At 47.7% G+C, this 19,241-nt stretch overlaps 1 protein-coding gene across 3 annotated transcripts in view; it reads right to left on the reverse strand.

Moving 5' to 3' along the window:
* LOC117670455 (fatty acyl-CoA hydrolase precursor, medium chain-like) overlaps positions 1–19,241 on the reverse strand; it is a 46,702-nt gene that overhangs the window by 11,817 nt on the left and 15,644 nt on the right. For all 3 annotated transcript variants that reach the window (XM_034425609.3, XM_034425610.3, XM_087877158.1), the window contains one exon: positions 1,387–1,540. In XM_034425609.3, the coding sequence (XP_034281500.2) occupies positions 1,387–1,540 (154 nt within the window). The remainder of the gene's footprint in view (positions 1–1,386; positions 1,541–19,241) is intronic.

The raw sequence follows: 19,241 nt of genomic DNA on the forward strand, positions 1-19,241 counted from the left end.
GTACAGTGGTCTAAAGCACCCTGTTATTAAGACCAGCTGCCTGCAATTACTGCAGGTTCGAATCTCGCCAGGCTCAAGGTTGACTCAGCCTTCCATCCTTTCTAAGGTAGGTAAATTGAGGACCCAGTTGTGGGGGCAATAAGCTGACTTTGTATAAATATACAAAAAGGATGAAGGCTATTGCTTAGTGCATTGTAAGCCGCCCTGAGTCTCCGGAGAAGGGCGGCATATAAATCAAATTAAAAAAAAAAAAAGAGCCACTTTTTTCAATCAACCCATTGCATCACCCAATAACTGTATTGGTTTTGCTCTGACTGTATTTGGAAAGAGATTATCCAATCAATTTGCTTCAATCATTAGTGTCAAGATTGAACCACTTTGCTTCTTTCGAACTGTATCGCTATTCAACATGCCAATGAATTGCGGGGAGGGAAGGGTGGAATGGAAAGCTGAGATTTTCTGCACGGATCATGAGAGCCTGGAAACCATCAAGGTCACCACTGCAGGTGCTTGAGAAGGAGGTGGATTGTTCCCATTACAAAAGGACAACCCATAATTGGACAATGTGAACACCCAAGGGAAGCTATTGTTTAACTAAGAAAGCATTTGTATGAGGAAAACCAGAGATGGTTTTGATTCTTCAATACCAAAATGGTGTATCCGATAAAATCCAATATTTTTGGGAATTCAATGCTCCCGAGAGTGTTTACTTCTTTTGGGTCTGCTAGTTGGACCATTGACAGTTAACTGTACAAAAGACCCTGCCTCTGAAAAAGTCACTCATTCACATGTTACTTTTTAAAGTCTTGACAGTTAATTCATGCTTTGTTAATCTACCCAAAATTGCATTTTAAATTATGGTTTTAACATTGCTACATTGAGTTCTTATTATTAATACAAGCAATATAATAATTTGCAATTGTCAGTTGCCACCTTAGTCTTGCTTGTACTTCACTGCTATGCAGTGACAGACTGCTATGAACTGTGGGGAGGGGGAATGAAGGGGAAATGCTTGGGGAAACAAAAGTAAGTGCTGTATTTCCCTGAGATGCTGCTTCAAGGTCACCCAGCTGGAAGAAGGGGGTCGCATACCAAACCATGCTTGGACTGACTGTTAGGAAAACATCTTGTCTGAATCTGATTGGTTGCACTAGGGTGGGCAATAAGAGATAGTTAAGTGGGGGGAAAGGAGAATTCAGGGATTTTGGCGTGCAATTTTCATTTCTCGCTTTGAATTACTGCAACACACTTGATCTCAACAAATGGAGCCAAGGATCATTTCTATTTAGAGTTTTGTGGCAAGTCTGACAGTAACCTTGTCTCAAGCCATTACAGATAGGCCAAAATTTATGAGAATTACTAGAATGAAATAGGACATGAACTTACATGGGCAGAAGTGCTGAATCCACCTGCTGAATTCCCAAATATGGTAACTGATCCTGGATCACCCCCAAAATTTGCAATGTTCTCCTGGATCCACTGCAGAGCTGCCACTTGATCCAGCAGGCCCCAGTTCCCTCGAGCATGCTCATCTCCAGTGCTGGGAGGAGAAAGAGAAGCAAGGAAATATGGATCCAGAGGAGATCCAGAGTCATTCTGCAGCCAGGCCATTATCCCTCTTTGTTGGATCAGGCGCAGGAACAGAAGACGTGACCAGCTCGATACATTAAATAACTTTAATAGTTACAAAGTAGCAAGACAAGACTGGCTGGCACGCTGCCGGAGCTCTCCTTATATTCGCTCCTGGCAGACGCACCGCCCCTTGACAGGGATTCAAATCTCCCGCCCGATGGCTAGCAGCCAATCAGGGCGGATGTCCTTATAAGGACATAACACTCCTCCCCCCTTAGTCCGAACTGTCAAATCTCGTCCACAAAAGTCACGTAATCGCGCAGGTACGTAGGACGCCTCGGCACCCTAGCTGACCTGCGCAGTCTCACTTCTTCTCCGTCTCCGGCCTGGATGGACGGGGCTCCTTCGTCTCCTGGTTCCCTCTCCGGAACCGGGCTCGGTTCGGCTGTCGAGTGAGCGGGGTCACCCCCAGCGCCTCCGGCCGGACCGCAGACCTTGGATGGCTGGTTCTGTTGGTCTTCCTCCTGGCCTGTGGATCTATCGCCTCGTCTTGGTTGCTCGGTTCCGACCCGGGAAGAGCGTCTGAGTCTCGGTAAGTCTGTCGCTTGCTCCTCCCTGGTCTCCCGGGCGCTGCGGTTCGGTCGCGGTCCGGCCTGCTGCCGGTTGGGTGGTGGTTCCACTCGGTGCCCTCGGGTCCGGTCTGCCAGCTGTGGGTGGTGCTGGTTGTCGTTGTGCTGTCTGACCTCGCAGGGGTGGCATTGGTCCCCTCGGTTGGGCTGGTCTACCCCGTCTGGTTGGTGGTGGTCGACCTGGTCGGGACGTTGTTGCGGGACTACCTCTGTGGAGCGGCGGAGGTCTCCCCTGCCGGGGTGGTGTAGGTCTCCCTGGCCGGGTTGTTGTTGGCTTTCCCTTCCCCCTAGTCCCTGGTCTACCGTCGGGTGGTGCCTGGGGTCATCCGGGTCGGGTTGTTGTTTCCTGGCTGTCTTCTGCGATGGGCGGGGGTCCCTCTCGCCGGGGAGTCGTATGCCACCCTCGCCCATGGGTAGTGGGTTGCCCGTCTTGGCTGGGTCCCGGTCTACTCGCCTGGAACTGCGGTCTCCCTGGCTGGGCTGGCGTCGGCTGTCGTCACTGGTGGGGTGCGCTGCTCCTTCTCTGGGCAGGTCCCGGTCTACTTGCGGCCTGGGTTGGTAGTCCCTGGCCCTGTTGTGCCGGGTGCCCACCTGGCTGGGTTGGTGTTGCCATCCCCCGTGCGGTTGGCCCCGGTCTACCTCGCTGGACTGCTGACGTGACAGTACCTGGTAGTGTGCCGGGCCGACCTTGTCGGGATGGCGTTGCTCTGCCTCGCAGGGGTGTGGTAGGCCTACCTCGTCTGGGTGTTGTAGGCCTACCTCGCCGGGGTGTTGTAGGCCTACCTCACCGGGGTGTTGTAGGCCTACCTCGTCTGGGTGTGGTAGGTCTACCTCGCCAGGGTGTTGTAGGCCTACCTCGTCTGGGTGTTGTAGGCCTCCCTCGTCAGGCTGGTTTTCGTGTGCTCCCCCCCACCTTTTCCGGAGTTGGTCGATGTGACGTCTACAGACCTGTCCATCTTCCAACTCGATGGTGTAGGATTTGGGGCCGGTTGTGCTGGCAATCTTCCCCTTCAGCCACTTAGGAGAGCCGTTGAAATTCAGCGCGAAAACTGAATCTCCGTTGCTGAAGGCGCGAAGCGGGCGGCTGGTGGTTGCGGTCACTTCCGGGCTGTATTGGGGGTGCAGCCGGTCCAAGGGTGACCTCAACCTTCTGCCCATCAGCATTTCGGCTGGGCTCTTGTGGGTGGTGGCATGTGGCGTGATGTGCTGGGTGAGGAGGAAGTTGTCTATGCGTTCTTGCCAGTCTCCCGGGCCCATCTTGGTGAGGGCTTCTTTGGTCAGTCTGACCATGCGTTCAGCTTGTCCGTTTCCGGCCGGCCTGTAAGGGGCGGACAGGGCGTGGCAGATGCCCAGTCCTGCCAGGAAGGACTCCATGGCCAGGGATGTGAGCTGGGGGCCATTGTCCGAGACCAGCACGTCCGGTAGTCCATGTGTGGCGAACAGACGGCGCAGGGCTCGGATCGTTGCTTCTGTTGTGGTAGATGCCATGGGCACCACCTCGAGCCACTTGGAGAAGGCATCTACCACGATGAGGAGGTGTCGCCCTTGCATCGGGCCTGCGAAGTCGATGTGGATCCTCGACCAGGGGTTGCTGGGGGTCTCCCACTTCGCGACTTCGGATTGCGGCGGCGCTGGGCGAACTTCTTGGCACGGGTCACACCTGGAGACCCATTGCTCAATGTCTTTGTCCATGGAGGGCCACCAGACGTAACTCCGTGCCAGGGCCTTCATGCGGACGATGCCCGGATGCCCTTTGTGCAGAGTCTCTAGCGTCCGCCGTTGCAGAGTGCTTGGGATCAGCACCCTGTCTCCCCATAGCAGACAGCCCTTTATGGTGGACAGCTCCTTCTGTTTCCTGGCAAACGGGCTGAACTTCTCCTCTGGCTTTTCCGATGGCCACCCTCTGAGGATCCAGGACTTCACTTGGCGGAGTGTGGGGTCCTTTTGGGTGTGAACGGCCACATCTGCGGATGATACTGGACAGCTGGCGTCGTCATCAATATGGAATAGGTGGAGCGTGGGGGCTGGGTCTTCGACTGGATTTTTCGACGGGCATCTGCTGAGCGCGTCGGCATTTCCTATGGCTGTGCCTGGCTGGTGCACGAGCCGGTAGGAGTAGCCGGCTAGGAAGATGGCCCATCTCGTCATCCGTGGAGACATGAAGGTCGGGGTGGGTTGGTCGCCTGCAAGGAGTCCCAGGAGTGGCTTGTGGTCGGTGACTATGGTGAAGCGTCTTCCGTAGAGGTATTCGTGGAAGCGCTTCACTCCAGCCACGATGGCCAGGGCTTCTTTGTCCAGCTGACTGTAGTTCCGTTCTGCGCCGGACATGGTCTTTGAAAAGTAGGCGATGGGGGCTTCCGTGCCGTTGGGCAGTTCGTGGCTGAGGACTGCCCCCACCCCATATGGCGATGCATCACAGGTCAGCTTGATGGGCAGCGTCTCACTGTATTGAATGAGGACGCTTTTGGACGTCAATAGTCCCTTGATGGCCCGGAATGCTGCTTCCTCTTCCTGGCCCCACTTCCAGGAAGCCGATTTCCCCAGCAGGCGGTGGAGTGGCTCAGCAACTGTGGCTTTCTGTTTTAAGAAAATGGCGTAGAAGTTGAGCAACCCAAGGAAAGCCTGAAGCTCCGTTTTGTTTTTTGGGCTTGGAGCTTCATGGATGGCTTCCACTTTTGATTTGGTGGGGTGGATGCCTGTGCTATCAATGAGGTAGCCCAGGAACTCGACTTCCTGTACTCCTATGATGCACTTGTCCCGCCTGACCCTCAAGCCCTTGTCCTTGAATCGCTGCAGGACAAGCCTGAGCCTCTCAAGGAGTTGAGCTCTTGAGTCACCGGAGATGAGCACATCATCGAAATAAGGCACCACCCCTGGAACGCCTTGGAGAAGGCGTTCCATCATGGATTGGAAGATGCCGGGGGCAGCGCTGACTCCAAATTGGAGGCGGTTACATTTGAATGCCCCCCTGTGCGTGACAATTGTTTGTGCCTCCGCCGTTTTTTCATCCACTGGCAGTTGCTGGTAAGCCTGGGCCAGGTCCAGTTTCGCGAAAATTGAGCCAGATCCCAGGGAATGCAATAGGTGTTGCACAACTGGGACTGGGTATGCGCTCTGTGCCAACGCCTTGTTGATGGTACAACGGTAGTCGGCGCAGATGCGCACAGACCCATCATGCCTCAGTGGGGTCACAATGGGGGTCTCCCATGAAGCATGATCGATCGGTTCCAGGACGCCCTGGGCGATCAGCTTATCCAGCTGCTCATCTACTTTAGGCCGCAGGGCAAACGGAACTCGGCGGGGCTTAAGCCTAATTGGGGTGATTCCCTTGTCCAGATTAAAGGAAATTGGCCTCCCCACAAATTTCCCCAGCTTACCATCGAAGACTTCCGTGAACTCTTCGATGATGGTGTCGAGTTCGTCCCTGTGGATCTCGTTGATGCCCTGAAGTGAAAGTCCCAGCGGCTTAAACCACTCCACGCCTAACAGGTTCGGTCGGCTGTGCTCCACAATGGTGATGGGCAGCTTCCCGTTGAAGTCGTTGTACTTCACGTGGATGGTGGCTCTGCCCAGGATTTCAATGGGGTTTCCGTTGAAGTCCACAAGCCTCGACTTTGGGGTTTTCAGCTGGGCCTTTTTGTAGGATGGCTTCAGCTGCTGTAGGTGCTGCCAGTCCATGATGGAGTAGGCGGATCCGGAGTCTACCTCCATCTTGCACGGTGACCCCTCTGCCAGCAGCGTCACGTGGAATTTGGTGGTCCCCTCGTCGCTTGTGTGAGCGATGGTGGTCTGGTGCACCGTTCTATTTCGGGGATAGTCCTCCTCCCCGCGCCGGGACTGGTTTGAGGACCGTTTGGATGTCCTCTGGTTGTCTTTGCGATTCTCCGGGCTCGTGGTCTGGGCGGTTCCGGGGCTGGGTCTGTGGCTCTGCAGGCCTCTGCGATGTGCCCCCTCTCCAGGCATCGGCGGCAGGTCGCGTCCCTCCATCTGCAGGTTGCCCTGGGGTGGTCGCCTCTGCAGCTGCCGCATCGTTCTCCCCGGTCGCCATGCTGTGGGTTTTCCCGCCTGGGGGGCGGGAGACCTTGTGGACGGCCATTTCCTCATCTGACTCGGATTGTGTGGTTGCCTCGTCTGATGAGGTCAGGCCCGACTTGTGGATCTTATGGATCCCTCTTGCCTTTATCATCGCGGCTGCTGCTTTCTCTGATGTTTCGGCTGCTGTCGCCTCGTCGAGGACGTCTTTGAGCGGAATCCTCTTTCGGCTGAGGAATTTCTTCTGCAGCCCCACATCTCGCATTCCAAAAACAACGCGGTCTCGGATGGCATTATCCACGTTGTCGAACTCGCAGTTGGCAGCGATTTGGCGAAGCGCTGCCACGAATTCCTTGATGGATTCACCTTCCCGCTGGTTTCTTTGCTGGAAGGTGAACCTGTTTGCGATGGGGGTGCCTGTAGGTGCGTAGTGCTCCTGTAGGACTTCCTGCAGGTCGTTCCAGGACATCTCCTCAATGTCCCTGGGTGCCACGAGGTCAATCGCCATCTCTAGGACGTCCGATCCGCAATGAGCCAGGAAGAGGGCTCTTTTCCGCTCATCGTCGAGGTTCTGGTAGCCATTGCCTCGCAGGAACTGTCGGAATCGGACCATGTATGACCTCCACTTCTCCCGGGATGGGTCGAATGGGTTCAGCGCGGTCATCGGGGCTTGTGGGGTAGCCATTCTGGAAGTCGCTGTGGTGTAGTGACTTCAGCTCGGTGGGCGATCGTGCCGTGAGTCTTTCTCAGGTTCTCTTCTCTTAGTCCTTCGTCGCCAGTGTTGGATCAGGCGCAGGAACAGAAGACGTGACCAGCTCGATACATTAAATAACTTTAATAGTTACAAAGTAGCAAGACAAGACTGGCTGGCACGCTGCCGGAGCTCTCCTTATATTCGCTCCTGGCAGACGCACCGCCCCTTGACAGGGATTCAAATCTCCCGCTTGTTGTCCTTATAAGGACATAACACTCTTGGCCTTCAAACAATGCCCCCAAATAACACGAGCAGATGCCCTCCCTCTTCCTGGTCTGCAGGGCTGTGACAGGGGCAAATCTGGGCCAGACGTTTGCAATCAGCCAGCACCCAGGAAGTCACCATGCCAGATTGGCCTCTCTGGATCCACCTTGTATCAAATGCAATAGGTATTCATGTGCAGATGCAACCCACTTTTCAGGGGAGAAAAGAATTCCAAGAGGCACAAGGGCAGAGGTGGGATTCAGCCAGTTCAGACCATTTCAGGAAAACCGGTTGTTAAATTTTTGCAAAGTTCAGAGAACCAGCTAATTGCACCACTGTCACCACTGACTGACATCGAGTTGGCTACACCCACTCAGTCACATGACACCCCCCCCCCAGCCACACCTGCCCAACCAGTCACTAGGAAGAATCGGTTGTTAAATTACTTGAATCCTACCACTACATGAGGATGATCATAATAAACAAGACCCTAACGTCATCTCTTCAGGTCCAGATGAAGCGTGGGAACTTTCCCAGGGTATAATAGAGGAACTGAGTTTTGGGTAAGCAAAATAGGCTCCCTGGCCAACTTAGCCACTGTTTCAGGGCCCCCATTTTTTATTAGGGGAGGCACAGGACAGCCTTTCCAGATTGGGGTGCTGTCAAACTTTAAAAAATGTAAGGACCACCATTAAAAATATAGCTGGATGTGACTGTGCCCAACATGAGCTTCCAAATACCAGTCAGTCATTATGCTGTATTTGCTGTCATGTTTAGCCTTCTTCTCTCCAGGTTTATGAAAGGCTAAAAGCTTGCCACATTATTATAATCCTTCTATTTTAACATGTGCAGACGACTAGGTAACAAAGATTGGAGGCAGCCATTAACTTCCTACTTGGGATACTTGCTTAAAATCCTGACTCCCCATCAATTGTTTTCCTGGGATGGAAAGTCGAGAGAGCCCAGCAGGAGCAAATTTCTCAGTCAGAGGATGTGGTCACTTGCAGCCCTGGCTGAATACTTGCAAACCATAGTACTACCATCTGGACAGATGGCTTAGAATCAGGCCAGCCTGAGCCATTTTACAGTAGGGCATTGACTGGCACATGGGACTTTTGGAAAATGCAACCTTGAGCACATAGGAAAGGAAGAAATCATCTGGAGTTCTCACTCAAGGCACAAAGGACCAGGCTGAAATGATCACACACATATTATCCATCTCTGAGAAGATGTTTATAGTTCTGAGAAAGGAAGAAAAAAGGAGCAGAAGAGGACAACCAGCAGCAAGGAATACAAGCTTTGATACAAGGGAAGCGCCACTGAAACACCTTCAGGACCAGATTGAAGATGGATCCTCCTGGTTGCTGTGATTTGAAACCAACTTGATGGCACATAACCAACCAACCAACTAACCAACCAACCAACCAACCAACATATAACCAACCAACCAATCCGTTTTCTCTCTATTATGTACACTTATCATGCACATAGTTTACATTTCCACCCTGAGCCTTAAACTCTGTCGTGGGAGGGGAGGGACTGGGGGTGGGGGTTAAAAAGTCAATCATTGGGTATGGTCCTGTGGTTGAAACCTGTGGTTTTTAACCTGCATTGCACAGATGAAAAATACCATGGAGGTTTTTTTTTTTTTTATTGCAAAAGTTTTACAATTACATTTTCACCCCTTTTTCCCCCCCGCCTCCCCCCCCAAACTTCCCGATCTCCCTAACCCTCCCTAACCCTCCCCTCCCCCCAGACTTCCCTATAATATATTCATACTCATAAAAAACCCTTAATATAACACTTATATGTAAACTTGAACCCCTCCCTCCCCTGTGTAATTTTTCTCTTTACCTCATTACATTAAAATATTTCCACTACATTACATTATTTTCAAATAAAAGCTATTTGATACTTTCTAGTTTGATATTTGTTCTGAACATATTCTATCCACCTTTTCCATTCCCACTCATAAGTCTCTTGTGAACAGTCTTTTAAATATGCTGAAATCTTCGCCATCTCTGCAAAACTGGCCATCTTCAAAGTCCATTCCTCAATAGAGGGCAAAGCTTCATTCTTCCAATATTTACCTATCAACAATCTTGCTGCTGTTATCATATACAATATCAATTTTGTTTCACCCAATGTAAAACCCTTAACTATACCCAATAAAAACAGTTGTGGAGAAAATTGAATTTTTTTCTTCAAAACATTCTGCATGACCCACCAAATTTTTATCCAAAAAGCCTTAACTTTCCTACAGGTCCACCAAACATGATAATACGTAGCATCCAAACATTCACATCTCCAACATTTTGGCTGAACATTAGGGTACATACATGACAACTTTTTGGGATCTAAATGCCATCTATAAAACATTTTGTAGAAATTTTCCCTCAGATTCTGCGACTGTGTAAATTTAACATTCTGAACCCAAATTTTTTCCCATGTTTCCAGCATCACTGGTTCTTCAAAATTCTGTGCCCACTTAATCATACAGTCTTTAACTAATTCAGTTTCTGAATCTCTTTCTAGCAAAACATTATAAAGCCTTTTGATATGCATTGGACCTTTCTCTCTTATATGTCTAACCAATTCTTCCTCATGCAACATAATACCAGTTTTTTGGTCCTCTTTCAATCTCAATTGTAATTGATTATACTGTAACCAAGTTAAATTAATCCCTTCGTCCAACAGTGTCTGCAATGTCTTCAGCTGCCATCTGCCCGCATCTGTAAAAAGAACCTCTTTATATAAAAACCCCCTGAGTGACATTATATTTGTATTCCACAAAGTATGACCAAGATCCAGCCATAGCGGTATTTTATAATCCCATTTGAGTCGGTGCTTCTTCCAAACTCTCATCAAAGAATCTCTAAGTATATGACTTTTAAATACTTTATCTACTTTGTCGTCGTAAAATAAGTAAGCATGCCATCCAAATTCAAGATCAAAACTTTCTGCGTTCAATATTCCAGTCTTTTTCCTTCCAAACCAATCACTTGTTAAGGTTAAAGCTGCTGCATCATAATATAGCTGTAGGTTTGGAAGTTTAAGACCTCCTCTTTCTGGAACATCTTGCATAATTTTCAATTTCACTCTCGGCTTCTTCTCGTTCCAGACAAACTTATTCACTCCAGATTGCCAAACTTTCAATTGTTTATCACTTTTAAGCACCGGAATCATTTGAAACAAAAAAAGAAATCTTGGCAAAATATTCATCTTAACTGCTGCTATTCTTCCAAGTAAAGACAGCTGCAGTTTTTTCCAAGTCTCCATATCTTTCTGCACCTCTCGCCACAACACCTCATAATTATTTTGAAACAATTTCATATTTGATTCTGCAACCTGAACTCCTAGATATTTTACCTTAGGTACAGTCTCAAAACCTGCCCTCCTTTCAAGCTCATGTTTACGATCTTGTGTCATGTTTTTAGCTATCATTTTAGTCTTTTTTGGATTCAATCTAAAACCTGAAACTTTACCATAGTCTTGTATAATGTCCTTCATCAAGATTATTGATTCCATTGGTTGTGATAGGGTAACAACCAGATCATCTGCAAATGCCTTTATTCTGTAATCCTCTTGCCTAATCTTTTTACCTTTCAAGATATTAGAGTCCCGTATTGTATTTAGCAAGACTTCTAGTGTTAAAATAAATAAAAGTGGGGACAACGGACATCCTTGTCTTGTTCCTTTTTCAATTTTAAACTCTGTTGTCAGACTTCCATTAATAATGATCTGTGCCTTTTGCTCTTGATAAATTGCCGAAATGGCCTGTATAAATTGATCCCCAAAATCCATCTTTTTCAAAGTCTTTAATAGAAAATTCCAATCCACTCTGTCAAAGGCCTTCTCTGCATCCAAAAAGACCAGCACTGCAGGGATCTGTTTATTCTTCTCAAGATATTCCAATAAATCTATTACTTGCCTTACATTGTCCTTCATATATCTACCCTCGATAAATCCCGCTTGATCATCATGAATCACCTTTTGAATTACTGGCATCAACCTGTTGGCTAGTACTTTCGCAAAAATTTTATAATCTGTATTCAAAAGAGATATTGGTCTATAGTTCTCTGGTTTTTTAGGACCGATTTGTTCTTTTGGTATCAAAGATATGTAATCTGTTGTCCATGATGGGGGTATTTTACCCCCTTGCTGAATATTGCAAAATAAATCTCTAAGTTGTTCCACCATTTCAGCTTGCAAAGTTTTGTAATACACTGCAGTCAAGCCATCCGTACCAGGAGCTTTGGCTGTTTTTAACTGTTTAATTGCTACTATTATCTCCTCCTCTGTTATGGGATAATTCATTCTTTCCTTTTGTTGATCAGTAATTTTTGTAACTCTTTTATCGTTTAAATATTTTTCTATAAGTCCATTCTGCACCTCCTCTTTAGCATATAATTTAATATAATAGTCCACAAAAGCTTCTTTAATTAATTTTTGTTGAAAAATTTCTTTCCCTCCAATATCAATACTATCAATAGTCCGTATACTTTGTTTTTTCCTCAATGTGTAAGCCAACCATCTGCCCGGTTTATTAGCGTTACAAAATGTATTATGCTTCGCATATTGTAGGTTTGTTGCAACTTGTTCCGCCATAAGCATTTGAAATTGGTCTGTCAAAAGTTTTATAGCACTACGTATTCTTTCATCTGTTGGATTTTTAATAAGTAACTGTTCTTTTTTCTTTATTTCTATTTCCAATTCAGATCTTTTCTTTTGTCGGAACAGTCTATGTTTAGAGTTCATGTAGATAAGTACCCCTCTCATATAAGCTTTACTTGCATCCCACACAATTTCAATTGGGGTACCTTTATTCAAATTTATTTCAAAAAATTCTTTCAAATGCTTTTTAAGTTCTGTTGTATTTTTTTCATATCTAAACAAATTCTCATTTAATCTCCAAGAACGTCTCTCAACCTTATCCATCTCAATTTCTATCCATACTGGGCTATGGTCAGTCAAAGTTCTTGGAAAAATCTTTGTTCTTTTTGTCTTAACAAGTAAATCATCTGTCAACAAAATAAAGTCAATCCTAGAGAAGGATCTGTGTCTGTCAGAATAAAAAGTATAATCCAATTCTTTTGAATTATGTATTCTCCAAACATCTTTTAGTTCCATATCTTCTTTCATGTCAAAAAAGGTCTGTGGTAATCTGATTCTAGACTTTGCCAAACTCTTTTTATCTAATTTAGAATCGATTACTCCATTCCAGTCTCCCATAATTAAAATAGATCTGTAATCCCATTGCAATATTTTAGTATGTAACATCTTATAGAAATAGTCCTGTTGTTGATTGGGAGCATAAATCCCAATCAGAAGAATTTGGCCATTTGCGGTAGACAATTCAATTGCTACAAACCTACCATCTTCATCTGTTTCTATAACTTTAACTGTTAACTTTTTATTTACATAAATTACCACTCCATTCTTTTTTTGCGAAGTTGAAGATATAAAATGTGTTCCTAGTTTGGAGTTTGTCAAATATTTTTGATCTTGAGTTGTGATATGCGTTTCTTGTAAACAAATTATATCATTATTAAATTGTTTCAAATATGTAAATAATTTCTTCCTTTTCTGTGCTGAATTCAACCCATTAACATTCCAGGATAAACACCTAAACATCATCAGCCTCTTTCTGGAGCAAAGAGCAAAATAATTGAAGATCATCTGAAATCTTCGATCTCGCTCCTCCCATAACTCCAATCTCTTGTGCAGTACTCTTATCTGCCTCCTTGTCTTGTCTTTCCTGTTGTTGTTGTTGCTTTTGTTTAAGTAACTTAGCTTGAGCTCGAGTTATACGTTGATCCTTAACTTCAATCATCCGAACCGGGTCCAAGATTGGAGAAGATTCCAGCAAGGGCTCATCCAGAAAACCTCCTTCTGCACCTTGGAGGTTTTGATCAGAGGCCATGTTGACTTTTTTGAGTCCTCCTCAAACACCCCTGGAGTATATTTGTCCTGGGGTATTTATTTAATTGTATTAAAATCTGTATATTATTTTGTGACCAAGCTGGTCTCCCAAAAGAAATAAAACTCAGCAAATATTACAACCATGTTAAAACACAAACACAAGAATTCGAACAGTGAAGACAGAAAAGACTTTTTAAAAACCATTCAAGGGAGTAGAGTGAAAAGATGATGGAAAGGTCTGCTTTTCTTGCCACAGGGAAGAAGAGCGATCACTCAGGGAAGGACTTTGGAGGTCCTGAAGGATCTCCTTTGCAAGAGCTCCCCCATCACTTTAACCTGTGAAATCCAGAGCAGAAACTCCCTTCATAAACTTTGCAGGTACAAGCAGCCTGTTTGATATCTTTAACCCCATTGAGTAAAAATCTTAAGTACAGGTAGTCCTCAACTTAAAATCACAATTGAGCCCAAAATCACTGGTGTACAAGGAGAAAACCTCGGAAATGAAAGTATCTTAATTTACCAGAATTTCCTAATAAAGGAAAAATAAGTCCTGAGTATTAATAGACTCCAGTTTCCAAGATACAGCTTCAGGTCAAAATTATATCAAAATCATTCAAAATTATGAGAGGGAGGTGTGATTATGCTCCATAACTTTTCTGCAAAATGTGATATAGCAATGAGAATGGTGCCACACCAATCATTATAAATTTATCTTTTTATTGATATTAATAAGATAACTTTCCATTCATTTATTGGTTTTTCATGTAACTTTTTCATGCTTTTTGCATGAAAAACTGACAAGCTCTAACATCATCTCTAATGAGATGAGAGTACTCATCTCTAATGATCCAAGTGCCAGAGCCCACTGTAACAACATTGCCAAAAAGGCATTAAGAGTTGTTAACCTAATCTTGTGTAGCTTCTTCTCTGGTAATATTGTACTGTTAACTAGAGCATACAAAACATTTTCTAGACCAATTCTCGAATACAGCTCATCTGTCTGGATCCCGCACTGCATATCAGACATTAATACAATTGAGAGAGTCCAGAAATATTTCACGAGAAGAGTCCTCCACTCCTCTGCTCGCAACACAGTACCTTCTGCCACCAGGCTTGAAATTTTGGGCTTGGACAACTTAGAACTATGCTGCCTTCGGTCTGACCCAGTGATGGGATTCAAATTTTTTTAGTTTAGTTTAGTTTAGTTTTATTTGATTTGTATACCGCCCTACTCCCGAAGGACTCAGGGCGGTGAACAGCCAAGCAATAAAATACATAAATACAAAAATTTAAAAAACCAGTTAAAATCAAATTAAATCATTTTGGCCCAGACAAATTAAAACACCCCCAATAATTTAAGAACAGATTTAAAATTTATATATTAAAAGAGGGAGGAAATTAGGCCAAGCCTGCTTGATGGAATAAAAGAGTCTTCACAGCGCGGCGGAAGGTGCGCAGATCCGGGATCCTCCGTATCTCTGGGGGGAGCTCATTCCAGACGGTAGGTGCCACCACAGAGAAGGCTCTCCCCCTAGGGGTCGCCAGCCGACATTGTTTGGCTGACGGCACCCGGAGGAGTCCCTCTCTATGAGAGCGTACTGGCTGGTGGGAGGCTATTGGTGGTAGTAGGCGGTCCCGTAGATAACCAGGTCCTAAGCCATGGAGCGCTTTAAAGGTGGTAACCAAAACCTTGAAGCGCACCCGGAAGACCACCGGGAGCCAGTGCAGCTCGTGCAGGAGAGGTGTCACATGGGAGCGCCATGACGCTCCCATTACCACCCGCGCGGCCGCACTCTGCGCCAGGCCGCACCCACCTCTGGGTGCTCCTCAAGGGGAGCCCCATGTAGAGAGCATTACAATAGTCCAGGCGGGAGGTGACGAGGGCATGAGTGACCGTGCGTAACGAGTCCCGATCCAGAAAGGGACGCAACTGGCGAATCAGGCGAACCTGATAGAAAATCCTCCCGGTCACGGCCATCAAGTGCTCTTCTAAAGACAGCCGTGAATCCAGGAGGACGCCCAAGTTGCGAGCCCTCTCCGTGGGGGCCAGTGATTCGCCCCCAATAGTCAGAGATGGCGTCAACCGACTATATCGGGACGTCGGAAACCACAGCCACTCGGTCTTGGATGGGTTGAGCCTGAGCCTGTTCCTCCCCATCCAGATCCATATGGCCTCCAGGCACCGGGACATCACTTCAAGGGCATCGTTGGGGTGATCCGGGGTGGAGATGTACAGCTGGGTGTCGTCAGCGTACTGATGGTACTCCACCCCGAAACCACGGATGATCTCGCCCAGCGGCTTCACATAAATGTTGAACAGGAGAGGCGAGAGGACCGACCCTTGCGGCACCCCACATATGAGGGGCCTCGGGGTCGACCTCTGTCCCCCTGTCAACACAGACTGCGACCGGTCAGAGAGAAAGGAGGAGAACCACCGCAACACAGTGCCTCCCACCCCTAACTCTTCCAACCGGTGCAGCATGATACCATGGTCGATGGTATCAAAAGCCGCTGAAAGATCTAACAGGACCAGGACAGAGGAGCACCCCCTGTCCCGAGCCCTCCAGAGATCATCAACCAACGTGACCAATGCCGTTTCCGTGCTGTACCCGGGCCTGAAGCCCGACTGGAACGGATCCAGATACGTTGTTTCATCCAGGTGCTGGGGGAGCTGTTTCGCGACCACACTCTCAACAACCTTCGCCACAAAACAAAGGTTGGAGACCGGACGATAATTTACCAACATTGCCGGGTCCAGGGATGGCTTCTTGAGGAGAGGCCTCACCACCGCCTCTTTCAAGGCGGCAGGAAAGACACCCTCACCCAACGAAGCATTTATAATCCCCTGGAACCAGCCTCGTGTCACCTCCCGAGAAGCCAGCACTAACCAGGAGGGACACGGGTCCAATAAACAAGTGGTCGCGTTCAGTCTACCCAGAATCCTGTCCACATCCTCAGGGGTCACAGGATCAAACTCATCCCAGATAACATTCTCAAGACCTGCCCCTGTTCCTCCTCCTGAGACTACCCAGTCGGAGTCCAGATCTTCCCGAATCTGAGTGATTTTGTCATACAGATATTGAACAAAATCCTCGGCTCTACCCTCCAAGGGGTCCTCCCGCGCTTCCTGATGGAGCAGGGAGCGGGTCACACTAAACAGGGCGGCCGGGCGATTATCTGATGACGCAATAAGAGCAGCAAAATAGCTACATTTCGCTGCTTTTATCGCCACTAGGTAATTCCTAATATGAGATCTTACCAGTGTCCGGTCAGATTCAGAACGGCTGGCCCTCCAACTACTCTCTAGGCGTCTTTTCCGGCGCTTCAACTCCCTCAACTCCTCGGTAAACCAAGGAGCTAAATGAGATCGGCGCCGGGTCAGAGGCCGCAAAGGCACGACCCGGTCCAGAGCTCCAGCGGCCGCCCTATCCCAGGCGGCCACTAGGTCTCCAGTCGGGGCGTGTGCCAGAGCCTCAGGGAATGGCCCAAGCTCCATCTGGAACCTATCAGGTTCCATCAGGCGCCTGGAGCGGAACCATCTTACCGGCTCCGCCTCCCTGCGGCGGGGTGTAGCGGTTTGAAGGTCGAGACGAAGGAGAGAGTGATCAGACCATGACAAGGGCTCGGTGACTATATCCCCTATCTCGAGATCACTCAACCACTGTCCAGAGACAAAAACCAGATCCAGCGTGTTTCCCCCCGTGTGAGTAGGGCCATGAATTAACTGGGTCAGGTCCATAGCTGTCATGGAAGCCATGAACTCCCGAGCTACCTCAGACGCCTCGCCCACGGACGGTAGGTTGAAATCCCCCATGACCATAAGCCTGGGGGTATCAACTGCCACCGCAGCGATGACGTTGAGTAGCTCGGGCAGGGCTGCTGCCACGTGGCAGGGAGCCAGGTACGTGATCAGCAAACCCATCTGAACCCCGTGGCCCCATTTCACGAGGAGGGATTCACAGCCGGTCGTCTGAGGGACAGTGGCCTCCCTCGGTTTCAGACCTTCCTTAATGATAACCGCTACCCCCCCGCCCCTCCCCTGTGACCTCGGCTGATGGAAGGCAAGGAAACCTGGAGGGCACATTTCAATGAGGGGAACCCCCCCCTCATGGCCCAACCAGGTCTCCGTAACACCTGCCAGGTCCGCACCCCCCTCCTGACTAAGATCACAAATGAGGGGGGCTTTATTTACTACGGACCTGGCATTGCACAGCATCAGCCGAAGGCCCGGGCCCTGAGGGTCTGTGCAACCTGGAAAACGGGTGGAGCTTTGGGGGCCGGAGCACGCCATCGCTCGTAAACAGCGAGTGCGCGCTCCCCTAACACGATGTGGCCCCCTGCTCCCGCCATATCTACCCCTCCCACCCACAGTATTGATATTCAAAACACTATCCGGATGAGCCCTACCCCCCCCCCTCGATCCCGGGCCCACCCACCCCCACCGTGCTTCGCAGCCAGACCCAACCCCGACCCTCCCCCTTGTGGGTTTTCCCCCAAACCCACAACCTGAGTTCTAATTTGACCCTCCCCCTCCCTGAGACCCCTTAAAAATTTAACTAAAAAATTTGATAAAAAAACCCTCAACCCCCTAGTTTTCACATGCCACCTCTCTGGGTCCCAAAGCCCGTCATTGAGGTGGGCCCTCGATAACGATGAGGGCCACATCTGCGAGAGGGGGGAATCTCGCAGCGCAAGCAAATCCAAATTTTACTACCGGTTCTGTGGGTGTGGCTTGGTGGGTGTGGCATGGTGGGTGTGGCAGGGGAAGGATACTGTAAAATCTCCATTCCCACCCCACTCCAGGGGAAGGTTACTGCAAAATCCCCATTTCCTCCTGATCAGTTGGGACTTGGGAGGCAGAGAATAGATGGGGGCGGGGCCAGTCAGAGATGGTATTTACCAGTTCTCTAAACTACTAAACTCTAAACTACTCAAAATTTCCGCTACTGGTTCTCCAGGACTGGTCAGAACCTGTTGAAACCTATCTCTGGTCTGACCTAAGCGTAGTACATAAAATTATCTGCTACAACATCCTACCTGTTATGACTTCTTCAGCTTCAACCGCAACAACACACAAGCACACAATCGATACAAACTCAAGGTAAACCACTCCAAACTTGATTGCAGAAAATACGACTTCAGCAACAGAATGCTCAATGCCTGGAATGCACTACCTGACTCTGTGGTTTCTTCCCCAAACCCCCAAAACTTTAACCTTAGACTGTCTACTGTTGACCTCACTCCATTTCTAAGAGGTCTGTAAGAGGCGTGCATAAGCGCACCTAAATGCCTACTGTTCCTTTCCTACTGTCCCCATTTATTTGTATCTATTTCATGTATTCATAATCATGTTTATACATATCTGTTATTTTATACATGTTTGAAAAATAAATAAATAAAATAAATCAGATTAAACAAGGTTCCATATTTATTCGGTAACTAAACACAAGTGGCTTTTCACTTGTGAACTGCAGTAGGACCATCCCTGGGGAGATTTCAGCAGTAATTGGCAAGCATGGATGGACTCCATTTCCCTTGGTAACTTTTCTCCATGCCTGCAATATCCTTGTGGAATCTCTCCCCATGCTCATCACTCACTGCCCCACTGTTCAAAGGGAAATAGTCTATATGCGAGTGTAAGAAGTGAATTTTCAGTGACATGTTTACACCAAGTGCTTTAGAGGACTGAAGCATATTTTCCACATGTTTTTCATAGTCATCTGCCTTGCTGTTCTCAAAATGAAGATAAATTGATATACTTCCACATGGTACCATTTTCACTGTTCTACCGTACTTTGTCAAGACATTACGAGGCATTATGATCATTAGACACCTCCCTCCCTTGTAGGCAAATATGCTCACCTGTGTATAAATCTTTATTGTGAAATATCTTGAAAACTTTAGCCAACCAGCATCTTTATCACCAGTCACATGTTTACTGGAATCAATATAGAAACTGTATATGGACTGTAGCTAAGTAGGAAGCTTGCTAAGATATTCAATTTAATAGCTGGGGCAATGAAGGGTTGGACAAAGAATAAGAATAAGTTGTAGCTCATTGGTTGAAGACAGCCGCCGCTGAGTGAGGCAACCTGAGCTGTGATTGGTTGCTGCAAATGTAAAGGGGG

The sequence above is a fragment of the Pantherophis guttatus genome, chromosome 11, assembly GCF_059756535.1.
Source record: "Pantherophis guttatus breed Tessera chromosome 11, ASM5975653v1, whole genome shotgun sequence".
Lineage (NCBI taxonomy): Eukaryota > Metazoa > Chordata > Lepidosauria > Squamata > Colubridae > Pantherophis > Pantherophis guttatus.